The 18,741-nt window shown below is 45.8% G+C and overlaps 1 protein-coding gene across 1 annotated transcript in view; it reads right to left on the reverse strand.

The window, feature by feature from the left end:
* Positions 1–18,067, reverse strand: part of LOC141073623 (COMM domain-containing protein 5-like) — a gene marked incomplete at its 5' end in the record, with an annotated part of 32,745 nt that extends 14,678 nt beyond the window's left edge. The window contains 4 exons of the mRNA XM_073560931.1: positions 1,692–1,767; positions 17,174–17,269; positions 17,523–17,573; positions 18,039–18,067. Of these exons, the coding sequence (XP_073417032.1) occupies positions 1,692–1,767; positions 17,174–17,269; positions 17,523–17,573; positions 18,039–18,067 (252 nt within the window). The remainder of the gene's footprint in view (positions 1–1,691; positions 1,768–17,173; positions 17,270–17,522; positions 17,574–18,038) is intronic.
* Between the last annotated feature and the right edge of the window lie 674 nt (positions 18,068–18,741).

The raw sequence follows: 18,741 nt of genomic DNA on the forward strand, positions 1-18,741 counted from the left end.
GATAGGGTGTGTTGGGGTTAGGGTTGGAGCTAGAATTGGGGGGTTTCCACAGATTAGGCACATCAGGGGCTCTCCAAACGCGACATGGCATTTGATCTCAATTTCAGCCAATTTAGCATTGAAAAGTCAAACGGCGCTCCTTCCCTTCCAAGCTCTGCCATGCGCCCAAACAGTGGTCCCCCATATATGCGGTATCAGCGTACTAAGGACAAATTGCGCAAAACAACCTTTGGGGTCCAATTTCTCCTGTTACCCTTGGTAAAATAAAACAAATTGGATCTGAACTAAATTTTTTGTGAAAAAAGATAAATGTTCATTCTTTTTTTAACATTCCAAAAATTCCTGTGAAGCACCTGAAGGGTTAATACACTTCTTGAATGTGGTTTTGACTACCTTGAGGGGTGTAGCTTTTAGAATGGTGTCACTTTTAGGCATTTTCTGTCATATAGGCCCCTCAAAGTCACTTAAAGTGTGTGGTGGTCCCTAAAAAAAGTGGTTTTGCAAATGGTGTTGTAAAAATGAGAAATCGCTGGTCAACTTTTAACCCTTATAACGTCCCAACGAAATATCGCAGGTGCTCAGGTATGTGCCTGCGATATTCGGTGCGTACCGGAGCACCTGATGCAAACTGGAGTAGCGACACTAGTGATGACATATTCAATATGACGACCTAATGTTATCAAATTCTATGGGTTCCTGTGGGTTCAAAATGCTCACTATACCCCTGGATAAAATCTGTGAGGGATGTGGTTAACAAAATGGGGTCATTTGTGTGTGTGTGTTGGGGGGTTCCACTGTTTAGGCACATCAGGGGCTCTCCAAACGCAACATGGCGTCTGCTCTCGATTCCAGCCAATTTTACGTTCAAAAAGTTAAACTGTGCTCCTTCCCTTCTGAGTTCCCAAACAAAGAGTGGTTTACCCCCCACATATGGGGTATCGTGTACTCAGGCGAAATTGCACAACAAATTTTGGGGTCCGTTTTCTCGTTACCTTTGTGAAAATAAAAAGTTTGGGTCTAAAATAAATGTTTTGTGAAAAAAAGTCATTTTTTTCCTTCCAGATTAATAAACTTCTTGATTGTGGCTTTGAGCACCTTGAGGGGTGCAGTTTTTAGAATGGTATCATCTTTGGGTATTTTCTGTCATATAGGTTCTTCAAAGTCACATCAAATGTGATGAGGTCCCTAAAAAAAATGGTTTGGGAAATTTTGTTGGAAAATTGAATTTAAAAAAAAACCAAAAAAAAACACCCACTGGTCACCATTTAACCGTTTCAACTTCCTAACACATAAAGTGTTTCCAAAATTGTGCTGATGTAAAGTAGACATGTGGGAAATGTTACTAACCATTGTGTGTGACATATCAATCGGATTTAAGGGCACAAAAATTAAAAAAGTTTGAAAAGTGCAATATTTTCAAAATTTGTCAGATTTCCGTTTTTTTTTTCATACATAAACGCAAGTCATATCGAGGAAATGTTACCACGGTCATGAAGTACAATATGTCACACACAAAAAAAACCAAACACAATCTCAGTAACAGTGGGATACGTTGAAGCGTTCCAGAGTTATTACTACATAAAGTGACAGTGGTCAGAATTGTAAATTTGGCCTGGTCATTAAGGACAAAATTGGCTCTGTCTCTAAGTCTTTAAAAGTTAAATAAAACAATTTTTTTTTCTTGAACTTACTTCAAAACGATGGGACTCTCCATTGGAGAGCTTCATCTGCATTAGAATGGATGGCTGCAGCGCCCGGGAAAGTGAGCTGAGAAAAGGAAGATTTTTAACATTATTGTAAAACCAGTTCAAATAGTGAATGAGCAAAGAACGAAACTACAAAACAGCCCTATTCTACCAAGAACACATTTACAGAATTTGGAAAATGGTCCCTTATAGTCATTTCACAGTGATACACAGGAAAAAAAAAAAAAGAACTGTCAGTTGTATTAAACCGCAGATCAGATGATGCCGGGATTAATGATAATCCTTCTGGTGCTAAATAGAAAATGCAATGGTGGACCGCTGATTGTTGGTTTGCTCCCGTATGCGATCACTTCATTGGAATGTGTTCTTTTTACAACTTTACATTATCTGACTTTTGGGTCAGACAGAAAACTGCTCCTGTAACCGACTGATTCTGGTTTGCGAATGCCCCACCTAATCTTATTATTATAGGACAATATGGTAGGATTTCATCTGTCTGACCTGGTTTTCACAATTTGTAGCATTTCAAAAGTTTGGCAGTAATAAATAACGTGTCAGGTTTCCTTTTACTCACATGGCCAAATTCTGTTTTTTTTATTGTGTCGCCATTTTCCGAGACCTGTAAAGTTTTTATTTTTCGGTTGATAGAGCCGTGTGTGACGGCTTATTTTTTGGGAGGCAATGTTTTTAATTCGATGTCTTAGATGTGATATTTTGGTGGCTTCTTACAGCATTTTTTTTTGCAGTATTGCAGCAACCAAAAAAAACACAACGTGTGTTTAAGGTATTTAGCGATAACATATACACTACTCACAAATAGTTAGAAATATTTGGCTTGGGGGAAATTTATGGAAAACAAAAAGTTCCCGATACAGTGCAATGGTGATGTCCTCTTCTCAGTTTATTGAAATAAAAGCCAACAGTGGTGTGTATACCCCCCAAAATGTCAATGTCTCAATACCCTCACAGGTCCTGCTGATCAATTGTTAGGCGTCGTCTTGGTCTCGTGATGTTCAGATGTGAGCAGCATGTGGTGGAGAGCTGTTTAATATAAATTCTAACTGAACCCTGAAATTTATTAGGCAATTCATAGATCCAACACCTGTTGTGAATTTTACCATTAAAGGTGTCCATTACTAGAACAACCCCTTCTTAAACTAAATGATCAGCCCAGATAAAATAAAGCCTATACTCTCCTCCTGTGCCCGTGGTGTCGGCATTCGCTCTCCCCGGCGCTGTGATGTGGTGCTGTAACACGTGACCCTGGCACCCAATCAGCGCTGGCGTCACTGTCTCCACTTTCATACGAACTGATCATGAAGAGGAAGCCAAGGCTGCAACTGATCCCGGACTTCCTCTTCTGTTTGTCCGAAGGCAGAGACAGTGATGCTAGCACTAATTGGGTGCTGGGCATCACAGCCCTGAGACTTTTCTGGACTCAGCGATACCACATATTTTTTATTCTCTATTTTTAATGGAAGAAAACAGAGGTGCTTGGAACTTATATTTTGTTAAATTCTTTTTCATTTTTAAAACTTTTTACTGCATTTTTACTGTAATAAAAGTGAAGTAGATATTGATCAGAGGGGATTTCACAAATGGTGACCATATATTCCCTTGAAACATCATTTTATTATAAATATTGGTAAAATACATAAAAAAAAAAAAATCAAAGCAAAAAAAAACCCAAAAACTCCATGTGTAAAACAAAAATATAGTATTGTGGACTACACATAGCCAAAGGGGAGGGAACTGTCTGTACTCTATTTTTGTCCTACTGGTGTCCCTACCTACCAGCGGAGGTTGGCACCCTAACATTCGAAATGGCGCCCCTGCTCAATGGTGGCTCTCCCCGATATCCCCTACATCTATATACAGCAGCGGATCATACAGGTATATCCCCATTATCCATTCACCTTCGTAGCGAACTTCCACCTTGCACCTTAATTTTGTTGCTCATGAATATAAAAACCCACCAAGGAAAACTAAAATGCTCACTTTGTCTAGTTACACACAGGGCCCATGATGTCCTGTTAGCACAAGCACTTTATATTGAGGAGATTGCCATCTAGTGGTTATGTGAAATATCAGCTTCTCTTCTGAATAATGATTTGGATAAGATAGGATATCAATTGTCCTTCACAAACATTCAATTGTTTTCAGATTAAAGGTACTGTCACACTTAGCGATGCACCAGCGATATGACGCGGTCAGGATCGCTGGTGCATCGCTAAGTGGTCGCTAGTGAGCTGCCACACAGGCAGATCTCACCAGCGACATCGCAGGGGTCGGGGGTCGCTACTTACCTGTCAGACGAGGCGATCCTGACGTCCTCCTGCCCGCGTCCACGCGTCGCTCGTCTCCACAGCAGGAAGCCCCAGCAGGAAGCTGACGACGAGAAACGGCTCAGGACGTTCTCGTGCGATCAGCGATAACCAGCGGGGGAGCCGGTCGGAGGTAAGTATCAGACACAGCGATATCGCTAGCAATATCACTATAACGTCACAAAAACCAGTGACGTTATAGCGATATTGCTAGCGATATCGCTTAGTGTGACAGGCCCTTAAGAGAGTATGTATTTTTACATAATATTATTCAATATTTATTTATTCTTTATATTTCATGTATCAATTTTTCAGCCAAAGATCTGTGCAATAGATATATTATACCTGTGATGCTAAAATCTTAATTATGCAAGCGCATTTGTCTCCTTATAATTTAGTACCTTTTCCTGTTTTAAATCATTTTAAATATTGAAATAAAAAATTAACTTTTTTTTAATACTATTCCTTGTCACTTCTATTTTTATACCAGCAACTAACTTGTTGCGCCAGGTCTAAAGTCTGTACTAATAACAGGATTTTTGGGTTGCTTACCGTAAAATCTGTTTCTCGGAGCCTTCATTGGGGGACACAGAGACCATGGGTGTATTGCTGCTGCCACTAGGAGGCTGACACTATGCACAAAAAAAGGTTAGCTCCTCCTCCGCAGTGTACACCCCGACAGGAAGCAAGATATCCAGTTAGTGAGAAAGCAGTAGGAGAAGCAACAGAATAGAGAATAAACAGACAACTCAACTGGAAACCTAAAACACATAGCAAATAACAGGAGTTGTAAAATATGGGAGGGTGCTGTGTCCCCCAATGATAGCTCCGAGAAACAGATTTTACGGTAAGCAACCCAAAAATCCTGTTTTCTCTATCGCCTCATTGGGAGACACAGAGACCATGGGACGTCCCAAAGCAGTCCCTGGGGAGGGAAATCAAACTTCCATCAGGCCAGCGGACTCACCACCGCTGCCTGCAGAATCCTCCTACCTAGGCTGGCATCCGCCGAAGCGTAGGCGTGGACCCTGTAGAATTTCACAAATGTGTGAACAGATGACCAGGTTGCAGCTTTGCAAAGCTGCAGAGCAGAAGCTGTGTGGTGTACCGCCTAGGAGGCACTCACCGCCCAGGTAGAGTGAGCTCTAATTCCAGGAGGGACCACTCGATGCTTGACCCGATAGGCTTCCAAAATTGCCAATCTGATCCAGCGAGCAATAGTAGCCTTGAAGGCCGACTGACCTTTCCGCGCATCATCTGTAATGACGAAGAGAGAGACTGTGTTCTGCAAGGGAGTCGTCCTAGCGAGGTAGACTTTCATCGCCCTGACCAGGTCTAGCTGGTTCAAGGAGCGTTCAAGAGGACGAGTTGGACCTGGACAAAAGGACGGGAGAACAATATCCTCATACAGGTGGAAAGTGGACACCACTTTAGGAAGGAAAGAGGGCGGAGGCCGCAGGACCACCTTATCCTGGTGGGGTACCAAGAAAGGGGAGCGACAAGAAAGGGCCGTCAATGCCGACACGCGCCGGATGGAGGTGATGGCCACCAGGAAGGCAACTGTCCAGGAGAGAAGGTAGAGGGAAACTTCCCTGAGAGGTTGGAAGGGTGGACCTTGCAGAACCTCGAGAACCAGATTAAGATCCCATGGATCCACAGGCGTGCGGTACGGAGGTGCCGCATGAGCCACCCCTGAAGGAAGGTCTTGACCTGCGGATGGGAGGCCAACGTCTTCTGGAACAGAATGGAAAGTGCCGAAACTTGACCTTTTAAAGAGTTGAGGGCAAGGCCTGCATCAAGGCCTGTCTGGAGGAACGCCAGGACAGAAGGGAATGAAAAAGTACATGGGCGGAATGCTATTGGCCTCGCTCCAAGTGAAATAGGCCTTCCACGTACGATAATAAATTTTGGAAGACGAAGGCCTTCTAGCCTGGATCATGGTGTGAATAACCCGATCCGAAAAACCTGACCGTTTCAGAACCGCGGTCTCAACACCCATGCCGTTAAATAGAGCGGCTGAGAATTAGGGTGGCAAATCGGACCCTGAGACAGCAGATCTGCTCTGTGGAAGCTTCCAGGGGGCGTCCGCGAGCAGGATGACGATGGCCGCGAACCAAGATCTTCTGGGCCAATCAGGAGCGATAATGACGACTGGAACCCCTACCGCCTTGATTTTCTTCAACGATTTGGGAAGAGGAAGGGGAGGGAAAAGGTAGGGGAGCTCGACCTGAGACCAAGGAATGGTCAGAGCATCGGCGCCCCTGCGAGAGGATCTCGGGCCCTGGATACGAACTGTGGGACTTTGCTGTTTAGGCGAGACGCCAGCAGATCTACGTCTGGAGTCCCCCAACGACGGCAAAGTTGATGAGAGACGTCCGGATGTAAGGACCACTCTCCCGTTGCGAGACCTCGCGGCTGAGAAAAACGGCGGTCCTGTTGTCCATGCCGGGAATGTGCACCATGGAAATCGCTGGGACTGATACCTCTGCCCAGTGAAGAATCTTGGACACTTCCGCTAGAGCTGAGGATCTTCGTGACCCCCCTTAGAGATTGACATATGCTACCGCTGTGGCACTGTCAACGTCCTCAACGTCTGAATTCGGATTGCAAACCCCTGAGAAGCTTTCCCCAGTGAATGAGAGACATATAAATCGCCCGTATCTTGAGGACGTTGATAGGCAGAGTTGTGTATTGAGTCGACCACCGACCCTGAACAGCGCGATTGCGAAACACTGCACCCCAGCCTAATAGACTGGCATTCGTTGTCACAATTTGCTAGAGAATCGGAAGGAATTATCTGCCCAGAGAAAAGAGAGGTGACGCCAGCCACCAATTGAGGGATTGTTTGACCCGGGGCGAAAGGTGAATTGGCCGATCCAGGGAAAGGACAGACCTGTTCCACCGAGACAGGATGGCTTGTTGAAGCGGTCTTGAGTGAAATTGGGCAAAGGAAACAGCTTCGGCCGTCGCCGCCATCTTACCCAAGACTTTCATGGCTGACCGGAGAGATGGAAGCAGTGTGCCCTGCAGTGACCGTACATCTCGCGGCAGAGAGATCGTTTTCTCTAGTGGGAGAAAAACCCTTGATCGACAGGTGTCGAACAATAGGCCTAGAAACACAAGACGTTGTGTCGGAACAAGGCAGGATATCGTTTGTTGACGAGCCACCCTAAATTGGACAGGGTGTCGAGAATGATGGGAAGACTTTGGCGAGTCTGATGAAAAAAAAACAAAAACGGAGCTTTGATTAGAATGTCGTCGAGGTACGGAAAGAGGGTGAGGCCTCCGATCCTCAACAAGGCGATCAACGCCGCCATGATCTTTGTAAATACTCTGGGTGCGGTGGCGAGACCGAACGGCAGTGCGACAAACTGGTACAGGACCTGGTGAAATGCGAAATGCAGGAATTTCTGATGGCCGGAAAGGATGGGCACATGCAGATAGGCATGTTGAATGTCTATTGAGCACATGAATTCCTGCGCTTCCATGGAAGCGATTACTGAACGAAGTGACTCCATCCTGAAATGTCGTAGGCGGACCCTCCTGTTCCGTAACTTGAGGTCCAGGATGGGCTGGACCGCGCCGCCTTTTTTTTTTTTTTCTCGATACTACAAACAGGTTTGAATAAAACCCTGTGAAACGTTCTGACTCGGAAACGGGCACAATCACCCCGGAACTGAGGAGGGAAGCGATGGATGCAAAGAAACCCAGTACTAAGGCAGGGTCTTATGGAGGTCGGGACTCGAAGAAACGATCCCGGGGCCGAGAAGCGAGCTCTATCTTGTATCTTGAGGATACAACCTCCCCAACCCAAGAGTCTTCTACTGAGACAAGCTAGACGTCTCTGAAGAAAAGGAGTCAACCGCCCAGTTGTGAAGGCGCCTCGGGGTTTCGTTTATAGCCATGCTGATGTGGACCGTCCAGTTCCAGACCTGGAGGATATGCCCTGGGAGGAGTGAGATAGCCAGGAGGGAGTGGGCCTAAAGAAGACCTTCTTGCTATCCTGGCGTGCTTGCGGCCTTTGTTGGGTGGAAAAGGTTTCTGCCGTCGCGAAGCAGCGGAAGGACCGAAAGGGCCGAAACTGACGCCTTGGAGGAGGTCTACAAAGCTTGGACTGAGGGAGAAGCGAGCTTGTGCCTCCAGTGGCGTCCTTAATAATCTGGTCCAGCTGGGATCCGAAAAGACTCGCTCCCTGAAAAGGCAGATTGGTAAGGGACTTTTCTGAAGACAAATCCGCATGCCGAGCCTTGAGCCAAAATGTACGCCGGATTGCTACCACGTTGCTGGACGCTTGAGCGGCGCTAGATGTAGCAACCAAGGAGGCGGAGACCAGATAATCCCCTGCATGGGAGATTTAGTTGGCTAGCTCAGCCAAACGCTCTAGTTGGGCTTTATCTAAAATGCCCTGGCGGAGATCCACCGCCCAAGTAGCTATGGCTTTAGCTATCCAAGTTGAAGCGAAGGCAGGGCTCAGCGCCATCGCAGCCGCTTCGAACGCTGACTTTGCTAAGGATTCTATGATCCTATCGTTAGAATCCTTCAGAGACGCCACACCTGAAATCAGGATGACCGTGTTGTTAGATGGGGGGAGGACCGAGACTTCTGGTATAACGTGTCAAATGTTTGGTATTGCAACATATCATGGGGGGTAGAATTAAAATTTTAAGCTGGAACGTTAGGGGTCTCGCTAACGTCTCAAAACGGGCCGCAATTTTACAATATCTGCTGAAGCTGAGGCCCTCAGTGATTTGCCTCCAAGAAACACATCTGGTAAAAGACAAAGTAGCTATGTTACAAAAAAGGTGGGTGAGGAAGGCTTATCACTCGACGTACTCAGCCTATGCTAGGGGAGTGTCGGTGTTGATCCACACTTCTACTCCATATGAAGAAGTGGAGGCTATAATAGACAAGGATGGGCAATATGTGTTTATTGTATGTAAGATATTGAATAGACTATTATGTATTGTGTCTTTGTATATCCCTCCACCATTTTCTGGAAAGAAGATACAGGAAATTCTGGACTTATCCGGGAAATGGACTGGGGTCCCGTTGCTTGTAATAGGTGATGTGAATAATATTGCAAATGATCATTGGGATAAGGGTAAACATGCGGGGAGCAGAGAGGGAGGGAACGTGACACCTTTTGGAAATTACATGAGGGAAATTGGTTGGATAGACTTGTGGAGAGTTCGGAATATGGAGAACTACACTTACTCGTGCTGCTCGGCGACGTATGGCTCCCTATCTCGCATTGATGTGGCTTTGGGAAATGAGGGGATGGATAACTTGGTACAGGAAGTGGAATATTTGCCCAGAGTCCTATCGGATCATTGTCCACTGGTGATATCTCTACAATTGGGAGAACGGGGGAGGTTGACAGGTATGGGTTGGAAAATTCATCCCTTTTGGCTACGGTTGCTGGATATGGGAAAGATAGGAGAGGAACTGGGAGAATTTTTTAGGATTAACGAAGGTAGTGCAGAGGGTCATGTAGTCTGGGATACTATGAAAGCGTTTTTGAGAGGGATTTTATTCAGAGAAGTGTCTCGATATAAGACTAGGTCTCAAAATCTAGATGAAGCAGTGATGGAGGAATTAAGGGCAGCGGAGGAAGCATTGGGTGCGCAGTGTACTAAAGCTACGCAGACCCGCATGAGAGCGGCCAAGTCGGAAGTTAATAAACTTCACATCCGTAAGGCGGAGAGACGGCGGGCATTTCAGAACGAGGCATTCTATGCGGAGGGTGAAAAAGTGGGGCACCTGCTCTCTGTGATAGCTTCGGCACAACGGGAATCCTCACGTGTATGCAATTAAATCTAAGGAAGGTAATGTGGTTACAAAGGGGGATCAAATCTTGGATGTATTTAAACAATTTTATAGTGAGCTATACTCCTCAAAGATACATAAAGGTCAAGAGATGGACAGGTATCTGAGGGCGATTAAGCTTCCTAGACTAGGGGATGAAGACAGAGAATGGATGGATAGGCCGCTTGCAGCGGAGGAGTTGAGGGTGGCACTGGCGGACATGGCGGGAAATAAGGCCCCGAGGGCGGATGGCATTCCGGCAGAGGTGTATAAAATTTTTAATGAAGAAGTAATAACCAAATTGGAAAAGGTATTTAATGAGTCGTTGGAGAGGGGAATGTTACCTACATCTATGAGAGAGGCCATTGTGGTGGTCATTCCTAAAGCTGATAAGGACCCATTGAATCCGGAGTCCTACAGACCAATTTCACTCCTTACGGCAGATGTAAAGATTCTGGCGAAGGCCTTGGCCAACAGACTGACCCACATGATTGATAAAGTAATCCACCCAGATCAATCGGGATTTATGCCCAATAAATCTACAGCAATCAATTTAAGGAGGCTATATTTAAATATGCAAATTCCAGCCGAAAATGCTGGAAAGAGAGTAGTAGTGTCTTTGGATGCCCATAAGGCCTTTGATTGTGTAGACTGGAAGTACTTATGGTCGGTTTTGATGGGCCTTGGGTTTGGGCCCAAGTTTATATCGTGGGTGGGGCTGCTATACTCCTCTCCAACGGCAAAAATTAGAGTGAATAATGAATTATCTGATAGTTTCTCATTACATAGGGGTACGAGGCAGGGATGCCCGTTGTCTCCGTTGCTGTTTGCCCTCGCCGTGGAACCTCTGGCCACTAAAATAAGGGATGCACAAGAGATAAAAGGATTTGTCTATGGAGTGAAGGAGGAGAGGGTGTCTTTGTATGCCGACGATATTTTGCTATTTTTGGAGGACTCAGGGGAGAATTTGGATAACGCGGTGGCATTAATTGAGGAATTCAGGGAATTTTCCGGACTCAAAATCAATTGGGACAAATCGTGCATAATGCCCATTGATGAGGTAGATGGGGATATGGGGGAGGTGGGAAGGTCTGCAAAATTGAAGGTAGTTTCGAAATTTAAATATTTGGGGATACAAATCGCCCTTCCTTTGACTAGGTTTGAAGAACTTAATCTAAGCCCTTTGCTACAAAAAATTTGTTCCAAAATATCAGCATGGAATAAATTACATCTTTCGGTAATTGGAAGGGTGAACCTTTTAAAAATGATTGTGATGCCACAGCTGTTATATGTACTGCATAATTCTCCAATTTGGATCTCACAGAGTAGGTTCCACAAAATTAAATCACTGTTTGGTGAACTAATATGGGGGGGGGAAAGCCCACGGTTTAAACAAGAAACTTTGCAGAGGCCGAAGGAGGAAGGAGGTTTGGCGCTTCCCAACCCCTGGGTATATTTTTTATCAGCACAATGCCAGCATATCGGAGGATGGGGGGTGGAGACGGGACAGGGACAATCGCCCAGTAGTTTGAGATATTTGTTTGGAAAATGGCCTCTGGGAGAGAGTTTAGAAGGGGGGCAGTTTTTAAAATTAGGCTCTCGGTTTCCTACTGTTCTCCTAATTCATAAGGTATGGGAAAAAGTTAAACAGATAAGGGGTGTCATGGGCTTTACCAAATACTCTCCTGTATGGGATAATATAAATTTGCCAGAATTCGGGCAAATGGAAGGATTTGGGCCCTGGAGAGAGGCAGGAATCAGAAGGATGGGACAGCTAATGGGTCAGGGAAGACTTAAGTCATTTATGGAGCTGCAGACAGAATTCCAGTTACCGCATTCAAATTTGTTTCATTATAAAAGAATTCAGCATGCGTATCGGTCGCAATGTCGGAGAAAACTTATTGAGATCCAGTTTGATATCACGCTGGCCTCCATTTTGGAGAACAGCGTGACAAGGGGGGCAATCTCAGAAGTGTATAGAGATTTATTGTTCACTTTTCTAGTCAAACATCCCATCAAGTCTAGAGTGAAATGGGAGGTTGAATTGGGAGAGATAAATGACGATAGATGGGAATCTATTTTAGAATATGTGCCTAAGATTTCTATGAGCGAACCTGGGAGGATGTCTCAGTTATACGTAATTCATAGAGCTTACAGAACTCCTGATAGACTGTTCAAGATGGGTTTGAGGTCCGATTCCGAGTGTCCACGATGTTCGCAGGAACGGGCAGACATGCTGCACATGCTGTGGCATTGCCCTAGATTGTCTACGTACTGGACAGTCGTATTGAGTCGGATTGAATTGATATATAGTTGTGCAGTCCCCAGAGACCCTTTGGTCTGTATATTAGGGTATGTAGAGGAATTAGTAGCAGTATCCATGGTCAAACTGGCGATTGCTAGACTGTTGTTCATAGCAAGGAAGTTGATCGCTCGGTTCTGGATCAGAGAAGAGCCTCCGACTAGACGAGACTTTCTTACGCAAGTGGAGCATATAATTTCATTGGAAAAAAGTATTTATACTAAGAGAAATAAACTCGATGTATTTCATAAGATATGGCAGCCATGGGTAGAATGGAGTTAGATTTGTGGGGAGGATGTATTATGATATAGATGATGTTCATAATAAACAAGTATATATGGAGGTGGGAAAGAGTATCGGAATAGAAATGAGGAAGACACTGAAGGGGTCTCGGAGGGGGGGGATGGGGGGGGGGTTTGTTAATAAAAATTTATGATTATATGTGAACAACTGCTTGATGTCATATGATATACTTGTTATCATTTAATAAAAATTTATCTGATTAAAAAAAAAAAAGCGCCTGGTCGGATTTTCTGTCTCCCTGGTAAAGAGCTTGCCAAACTCAGAGTGCGGGACGAAGACTCTGGAAAGGTGTTTCTGCCCGTCTGAACGAAACCTCCTGATCTGAGGGTTTCGCAGGGGAGTCCGTGATTTCGAAAGTGTGGTAAGTCGCAGCAATGAGGTTCTGTACCGTAACCTTCATGTCCGCGTCCTGGTCCGAATCCAGCTCTAACATCTCTTCGGATGGCGCATCCGAGTACGCCTCGCCTGTTTCGTGCTATGAGAGATGGGGCGAGGGGAGGATTCCGGCCGTAGATCCTGCCTGGGCCTTTGCGGCTCATGGTCGCTGGCTCGGACGGAACCTCTTGTGCCCTGCTGGATACTGTAGAAGTGTCCAGGGGCAGCTTATCAAGAACGGCAACTAGGGACTGAGACACCTTAGTAAGATCCGCCACCGATCGTGAGAGAAGAAGCCCAGCTAGGAATGGGGGGGGGGGGGGGGTTCACTCTCACGGGTAGCCATAGGGGGCTCCTGGGCAGCGGGTTGAATGGAATTGCAGCAGTCCAGGCAGATCAAGACATAATGAAAGGACAGTCACTGAAGGAGTACCGGAAGGTTGGGGGACAGGGAGGAGGGTGTCAGTCTGCAGAAGCAGAGCTACTCACGGTCCGTAGTCCAGTGGATAACCCCAGCAAGCGATGCTGCGCAGCTTGTGGATTTGCAGGGTCGCGTGCAGAGTCCGGCTGACAGGTCAGAGAAAATGGCGGCCGCCAGGAGACTGAGGGAGAAGCGCGCTCTTTCAGCGAAGACGAAGGGAGGAGCTAACCGCCGCGCTGAGAAAGGTACCGCCCGCTGGAAAAGGTGGGCTGAGCGCTGCGTTGTGCTTAAGTCAGGGCACTAGGAGCAGGAGGAGAGGTGGTGGGCGGGCCTAGGACGGGCGGGAGAGAAGCCCGCCTGAGAATGACGGCGGGGGGCGTGGCCGCAACGCTGTAGTAGGCCCCTAAGCGAAGCCGGGGCCTAAATTAATAGCAGCAGCCACCTGTCAGCACGGGGCGGCGCGGAGGTGACGCAGCATGAACGCTGCCGGGAGAATCCTGGCCGGGGTGAAGGGAGCGGGCTGTAGGGCAAATGCGGTGGCTGCCTGGAGGCGCGGGACGGACACGGAAGCCCGCAGCGCTACCGCAGCCCCACTCCAAAGAAAAAGCTGAAGCTGCGACCGTGCCGTCTGAGGCGAATGGGGCCCAATACGTACCCTGTCCCGGACCCAAATGTTACCTGCTGAATAAAGGTACCTTGCTTGTCCTGGATTTAAGTATTTCCGCGCCTCATCCAACCGACAGGCTCTGGTAGGCGAGTGGGTGGGAGACGGACGACAAGGACCATCTGAATCGCTGACACGTATTCGTGTTGGCGTCCGCCTGGAAGGCTGCTGGTCCTGCTGCGGAGAGCTGTGAGGATACGGGGTGGCAGTACACGTCGTACTCACAGTCTCTTTGTGGGACTACAGATGTGACTGTTCACTCTGTATCCCTCCGGAAAACCTAAAAAGAAACGACGCACACTGAGGTAGATATGGGTCTAATGAAAGACCCGTGTCCACCTCCTACTGACACTAAGCTAAACTGGATATCTTGCTTCCTGTCGGTGGGGTGTACACTGCGGAGGAGGAGCTAACCTTTTTTGTGCATAGTGTCAGCCTCCTAGTGGCAGCAGCATACACCCATGGTCTCTGTGTCCCCCAATGAGGCGATAGAGAAAGTATATTTTTGTGTTATTTGCATGCTTTTTTTTTCTTTTTGGTGTATTTTACGGATATTTATAATAAAATGGTGTTTTAAGGGAATATACTGTATGTTAACCATATATACTGTAACACCACAGTATTGCTGCATATAGTAAAAATCACAGTCTCATTTGAAGCCCACTCCGCACACCTGCTACCGACTTGTGCCGTACATGTACTGTGGTTGTCAGTAAGGGGTTAAATTATTCGGCCTCCACAGTCCCTATGTTTCACTGTACACAACACACCGCAGAATCAGTGGTTTCTAAGGCTCGGTGCACCCTGCGTCTGTGCAATAAGCCTACAGAAAACGTTGAGCACTGACATATACTATAGCGGAGACCAGTGTGCTCTTTTGGCCTCTGGTTGGCCAGAACATTGTAAAACTGTAGAGATCTTCCTGTGCAGAGTGCCACTGCAAACAAATCCCATACGTTGTCATTTGCATTACAGAGGGTCTCGGTGGCGGGCGGATGCCTCGTCATCAATCCTGACTGTGCCGATAGTCGGGAATGTTCCTCCTGAGTGTATGCACCCAACGGCGTGAACAAACAGTGTGGACCGAACCTTAGACTGAAGTCCTCTATCTAATATGTTAAGACCACAACAGTAGAGATGAACTAGGATATGGTTATAAATTAACAGAAATATAAAAAGTTATGAACCCTGTTGTCAGAACAAACTCGCTGACAGATTCATAGTTAAACCATTCTGCAGTATAATGTATGTAATATGTACAGTGAAGCATAGAGAAGTCAAATGGTTCAAAAATGTTAATGAAACCTAAGAGAAAAAATTATTCTAATAACAAAATTAACTCCCAAAGGTGTCTCAATCCTTCTACATTCAACTTGTTTTTTTAGCAATAAAATATATTTAAGTGGTTGTGCAGGATTAAAAAAAAACAAAAAACAAAAAAACAACTATGGCTATTTCCTCCCAGAAACAGCAGCGCACTGATCCATGGGTTCCATGTAAAGTCAATGCTTTCTGGAAGAAAACAGCCAGGCTTTCCTAACTCAGGAGAACTTCTTTATATTGTGCAATATACAGTACAGACCAAAAGTTTGGACACACCCTCTCATTCAAAGCGTTTTCTTTATTTTCATGACTATGAAAATTGTAGATTCACTCTGAAGGCATCAAACCTATGAATTAACACATGTGGAATTATATAATTAACAAAAAAGTGTGAAACAACTGAAAATACTGTATGTCTTATATTCTAGGTGCTTCAAAGTAGACACCTTTTGCTTTGATTACTGCTTTGCACACTCTTATCATTCTCTTGATGAGCTTCAAGAGGTAGTCACCGGAAATGGTTTTCACTTGACAGGTGTGCCCTGTCAGGTTTAATAAGTGGGATTTCTTGCCTTATAAATGGGGTTGGGACCATCAGTTGTGTTGTGCAGAAGTCTGGTGGATACACAGCTGACAGTCCTACTGAATAGACTGTTAGAATTTGTATTATGGCAAGAAAAAAGCAGCTAAGTAAAGAAAAACGAGTGGCCATCATTACTTTAAGAAATGAAGGTCAGTCAGTCCGAAAAACTGGGAAAACTTTGAAAGTGTCCCCAAGTGCAGTGGCAAAAACCATCAAGCGCTACAAAGAAACTGGCTCACGAGGACCGCCCCAGGAAAGGAAGACCAAGAGTCACCTCTGCTGCGGAGGATAAGTTCATCCAAGTCACCAGTCTCAGAAATCGCAGGTTAATCGCAGCTCAGATTAGAGACCAGGTCAATGCCACACAGAGTTCTAGCAGCAGACACATCTCTACAACAACTGTTTAGAGGAGACTTTGTGCAGCAGGCCTTCATGGTAAAATAGCTGCTAGGAAACCACTGCTAAGGACAGGCAACAAGCAGAAGACTTGTTTGGGCTAAAGAACACAAGGAATGGACATTAGACCAGTGGAAATCTGTGCTTTGGTCTGATGAGTCCAAATTTGAGATCTTTGGCTCCAACCACCGTGTCTTTGTGCGACGCAGAAAAGGTGAACCGATGGACTCTACATGCCCGGTTCCCATTGTGAAGCATGGAGGAGGTGTGATGGTGCTTCGCTGGTGACACTGTTGGGGATTTATTCAAAATTGAAGGCATACTGAACCAGCATGGCTACCACAGCATCTTGCAACGGCATGCTGTTCCATCCGGTTTGTATTTAGATGGACCATCATTTATTTTTCAACAGGACAATGACCCCAAACACACCTCCAGGCTGTGTAAGGGCTATCTGACCAAGAAGGAGAGTGATGGGGTGTTACGCCAGATGACCTAGCCTCCACAGTCACCAGACATGAACTCAATCGAGATGGTTTGGGGTAAGCTGGACTACAGAGTGAAGGCAAAAGGGCAAACAAGTGCTAAGCATCTCTGGGAACTCCTTCAAGACTGTTGGAAGACCATTTCCTGTGACTACCTCTTGAAGCTCATCAAGAGAATGCCAAGAGTGTGCAACGCAGTAATCAAAGCAAAAGGTGGCTACTTTGAAGAATCTAGAATATAAGACATATTTTCAGTTGGTTCACACTTTTTCGTTAATTATATAATTCCACATGTGTTAATTCATAGTTTTGATGCCTTCAAAGTGAATCTACAATTTTCATAGTCATGAAAATAAAAACTCTTTGAATGAGAAGGTGTGTCCAAACTTTTGGTCTGCACTGTACTCTATGCTGAAAATTCAATCCCAGTGATGTCAGCTCTTCTTCTCCATAATGGCGTCACATATAAATACAGTGCGTGAATACCTGGTGGAAATCGCAACGTCGACTCTCCATCTCAGATCCTCCACAGTCGGCAACCTAATGCTTTGCTTCAAAGCAGCGTCTTCAAGAACTGGCCGCCTGCAGGAAGATTGGAGGAGCGTTACAAGTAAAGGCAGCCTGTATTCTGCTGATGGACCCCAGCTGTCGCAGAGTTCTCGGTTATTAGCAGACTGCTCATTCCTGAGAAGGGTGCAGCTCCTATAAGGGTCTTATTATAAACGCAGAGATCCAACCCTTTTATAAAAAGCAGCTGCTTAGTTATTAGTAATTAGCAGGTTTATAATTGCTAAAAAAGAAAACCTGGCTCTGATCACTATATGGTGGTGCTCACCTGTTACCATACACAATATTAGCAAAGTCCTCTATGAAATCATCTGGGATCCTAAAGGGAGAAAGAACAGTTTATGACCTAATATTGAAAGACCCGGTAACAGTGACAGTCATGTCAGTAACACTAATGTCATTTTGCTTGAAAACTGTTCCTTGGAAGTAAAAAAAGAGCAGTAATTCTGAGAGCAGGAACCGGTTTTCTCCAGTCACAGCACTCGGAAACTGATGGTGCATTTAGAGAAAGGATTTCATTAATATAAGTGACCACTTACTGATTAAAGCAACCAACATGTCACCCACCCAGCAGTGTTGATGGCATTTATTAATACGCACAACAGGGGCACAAAGCGGCCCCCACTATGGGTGCATGCAGGTCATTCTCCCTGACTATGCAGCATCCATGAACTTGTGTGGCCGTCCAGCACATGCAGTAGCACCCGCTTACTTCCTTCAATTCGATCCATTATCATGACAGATCTACCCAGATTTATAATATCCACTGTCCAGAGATTCTCACCTGAGCTCTTTCAAGTCTTCTTTAAATACCTACAAAAGAGACAGGACGCAGAGACTAGTACCATTTCTTACATGCGGCCTCCGGTTCATTAGGTGTATACATCATGGCTCGTACATACATAAGGCTCTGTTCACATTGAGCTCTACATTTGCTGGAAATGCTTTTAGCTTAGGCCTCTTTCACACTTCAGTTTTTTTCATCAGTTCATATCCGCCAAAAAGTCAGACAAGCGGAAGAGGAGAGAGAAGAGAGAGAGGGGAGAGAAGAGAGAGAGGGGAGAGAAGAGAGAGAGGGGAGAGAAGAGAGAGAGGGGAGAGAAGAGAGAGAGGGGAGAGAAGAGAGAGAGGGGAGAGAAGAGAGAGAGGGGAGAGAAGAGAGAGAGGGGAGAGAAGAGAGAGAGGGGAGAGAAGAGAGAGAGGGGAGAGAAGAGAGAGAGGGGAGAGAAGAGAGAGAGGGGAGAGAAGAGAGAGAGGGGAGAGAAGAGAGAGAGGGGAGAGAAGAGAGAGAGGGGAGAGAAGAGAGAGGGGAGAGAAGAGAGAGAGGGGAGAGAAGAGAGAGAGGGGAGAGAAGAGAGAGAGGGGAGAGAAGAGAGAGAGGGGAGAGAAGAGAGAGAGGGGGAGAGAAGAGAGAGAGGGGAGAGAAGAGAGAGAGGGGAGAGAAGAGAGAGAGGGGAGAGAAGAGAGAGAGGGGAGAGAAGAGAGAG

This window comes from Dendrobates tinctorius, unplaced genomic scaffold (genome assembly GCF_039654945.1).
Source record: "Dendrobates tinctorius isolate UK_male_01 unplaced genomic scaffold, ASM3965494v1 ptg000309l, whole genome shotgun sequence".
NCBI lineage: Eukaryota > Metazoa > Chordata > Amphibia > Anura > Dendrobatidae > Dendrobates > Dendrobates tinctorius.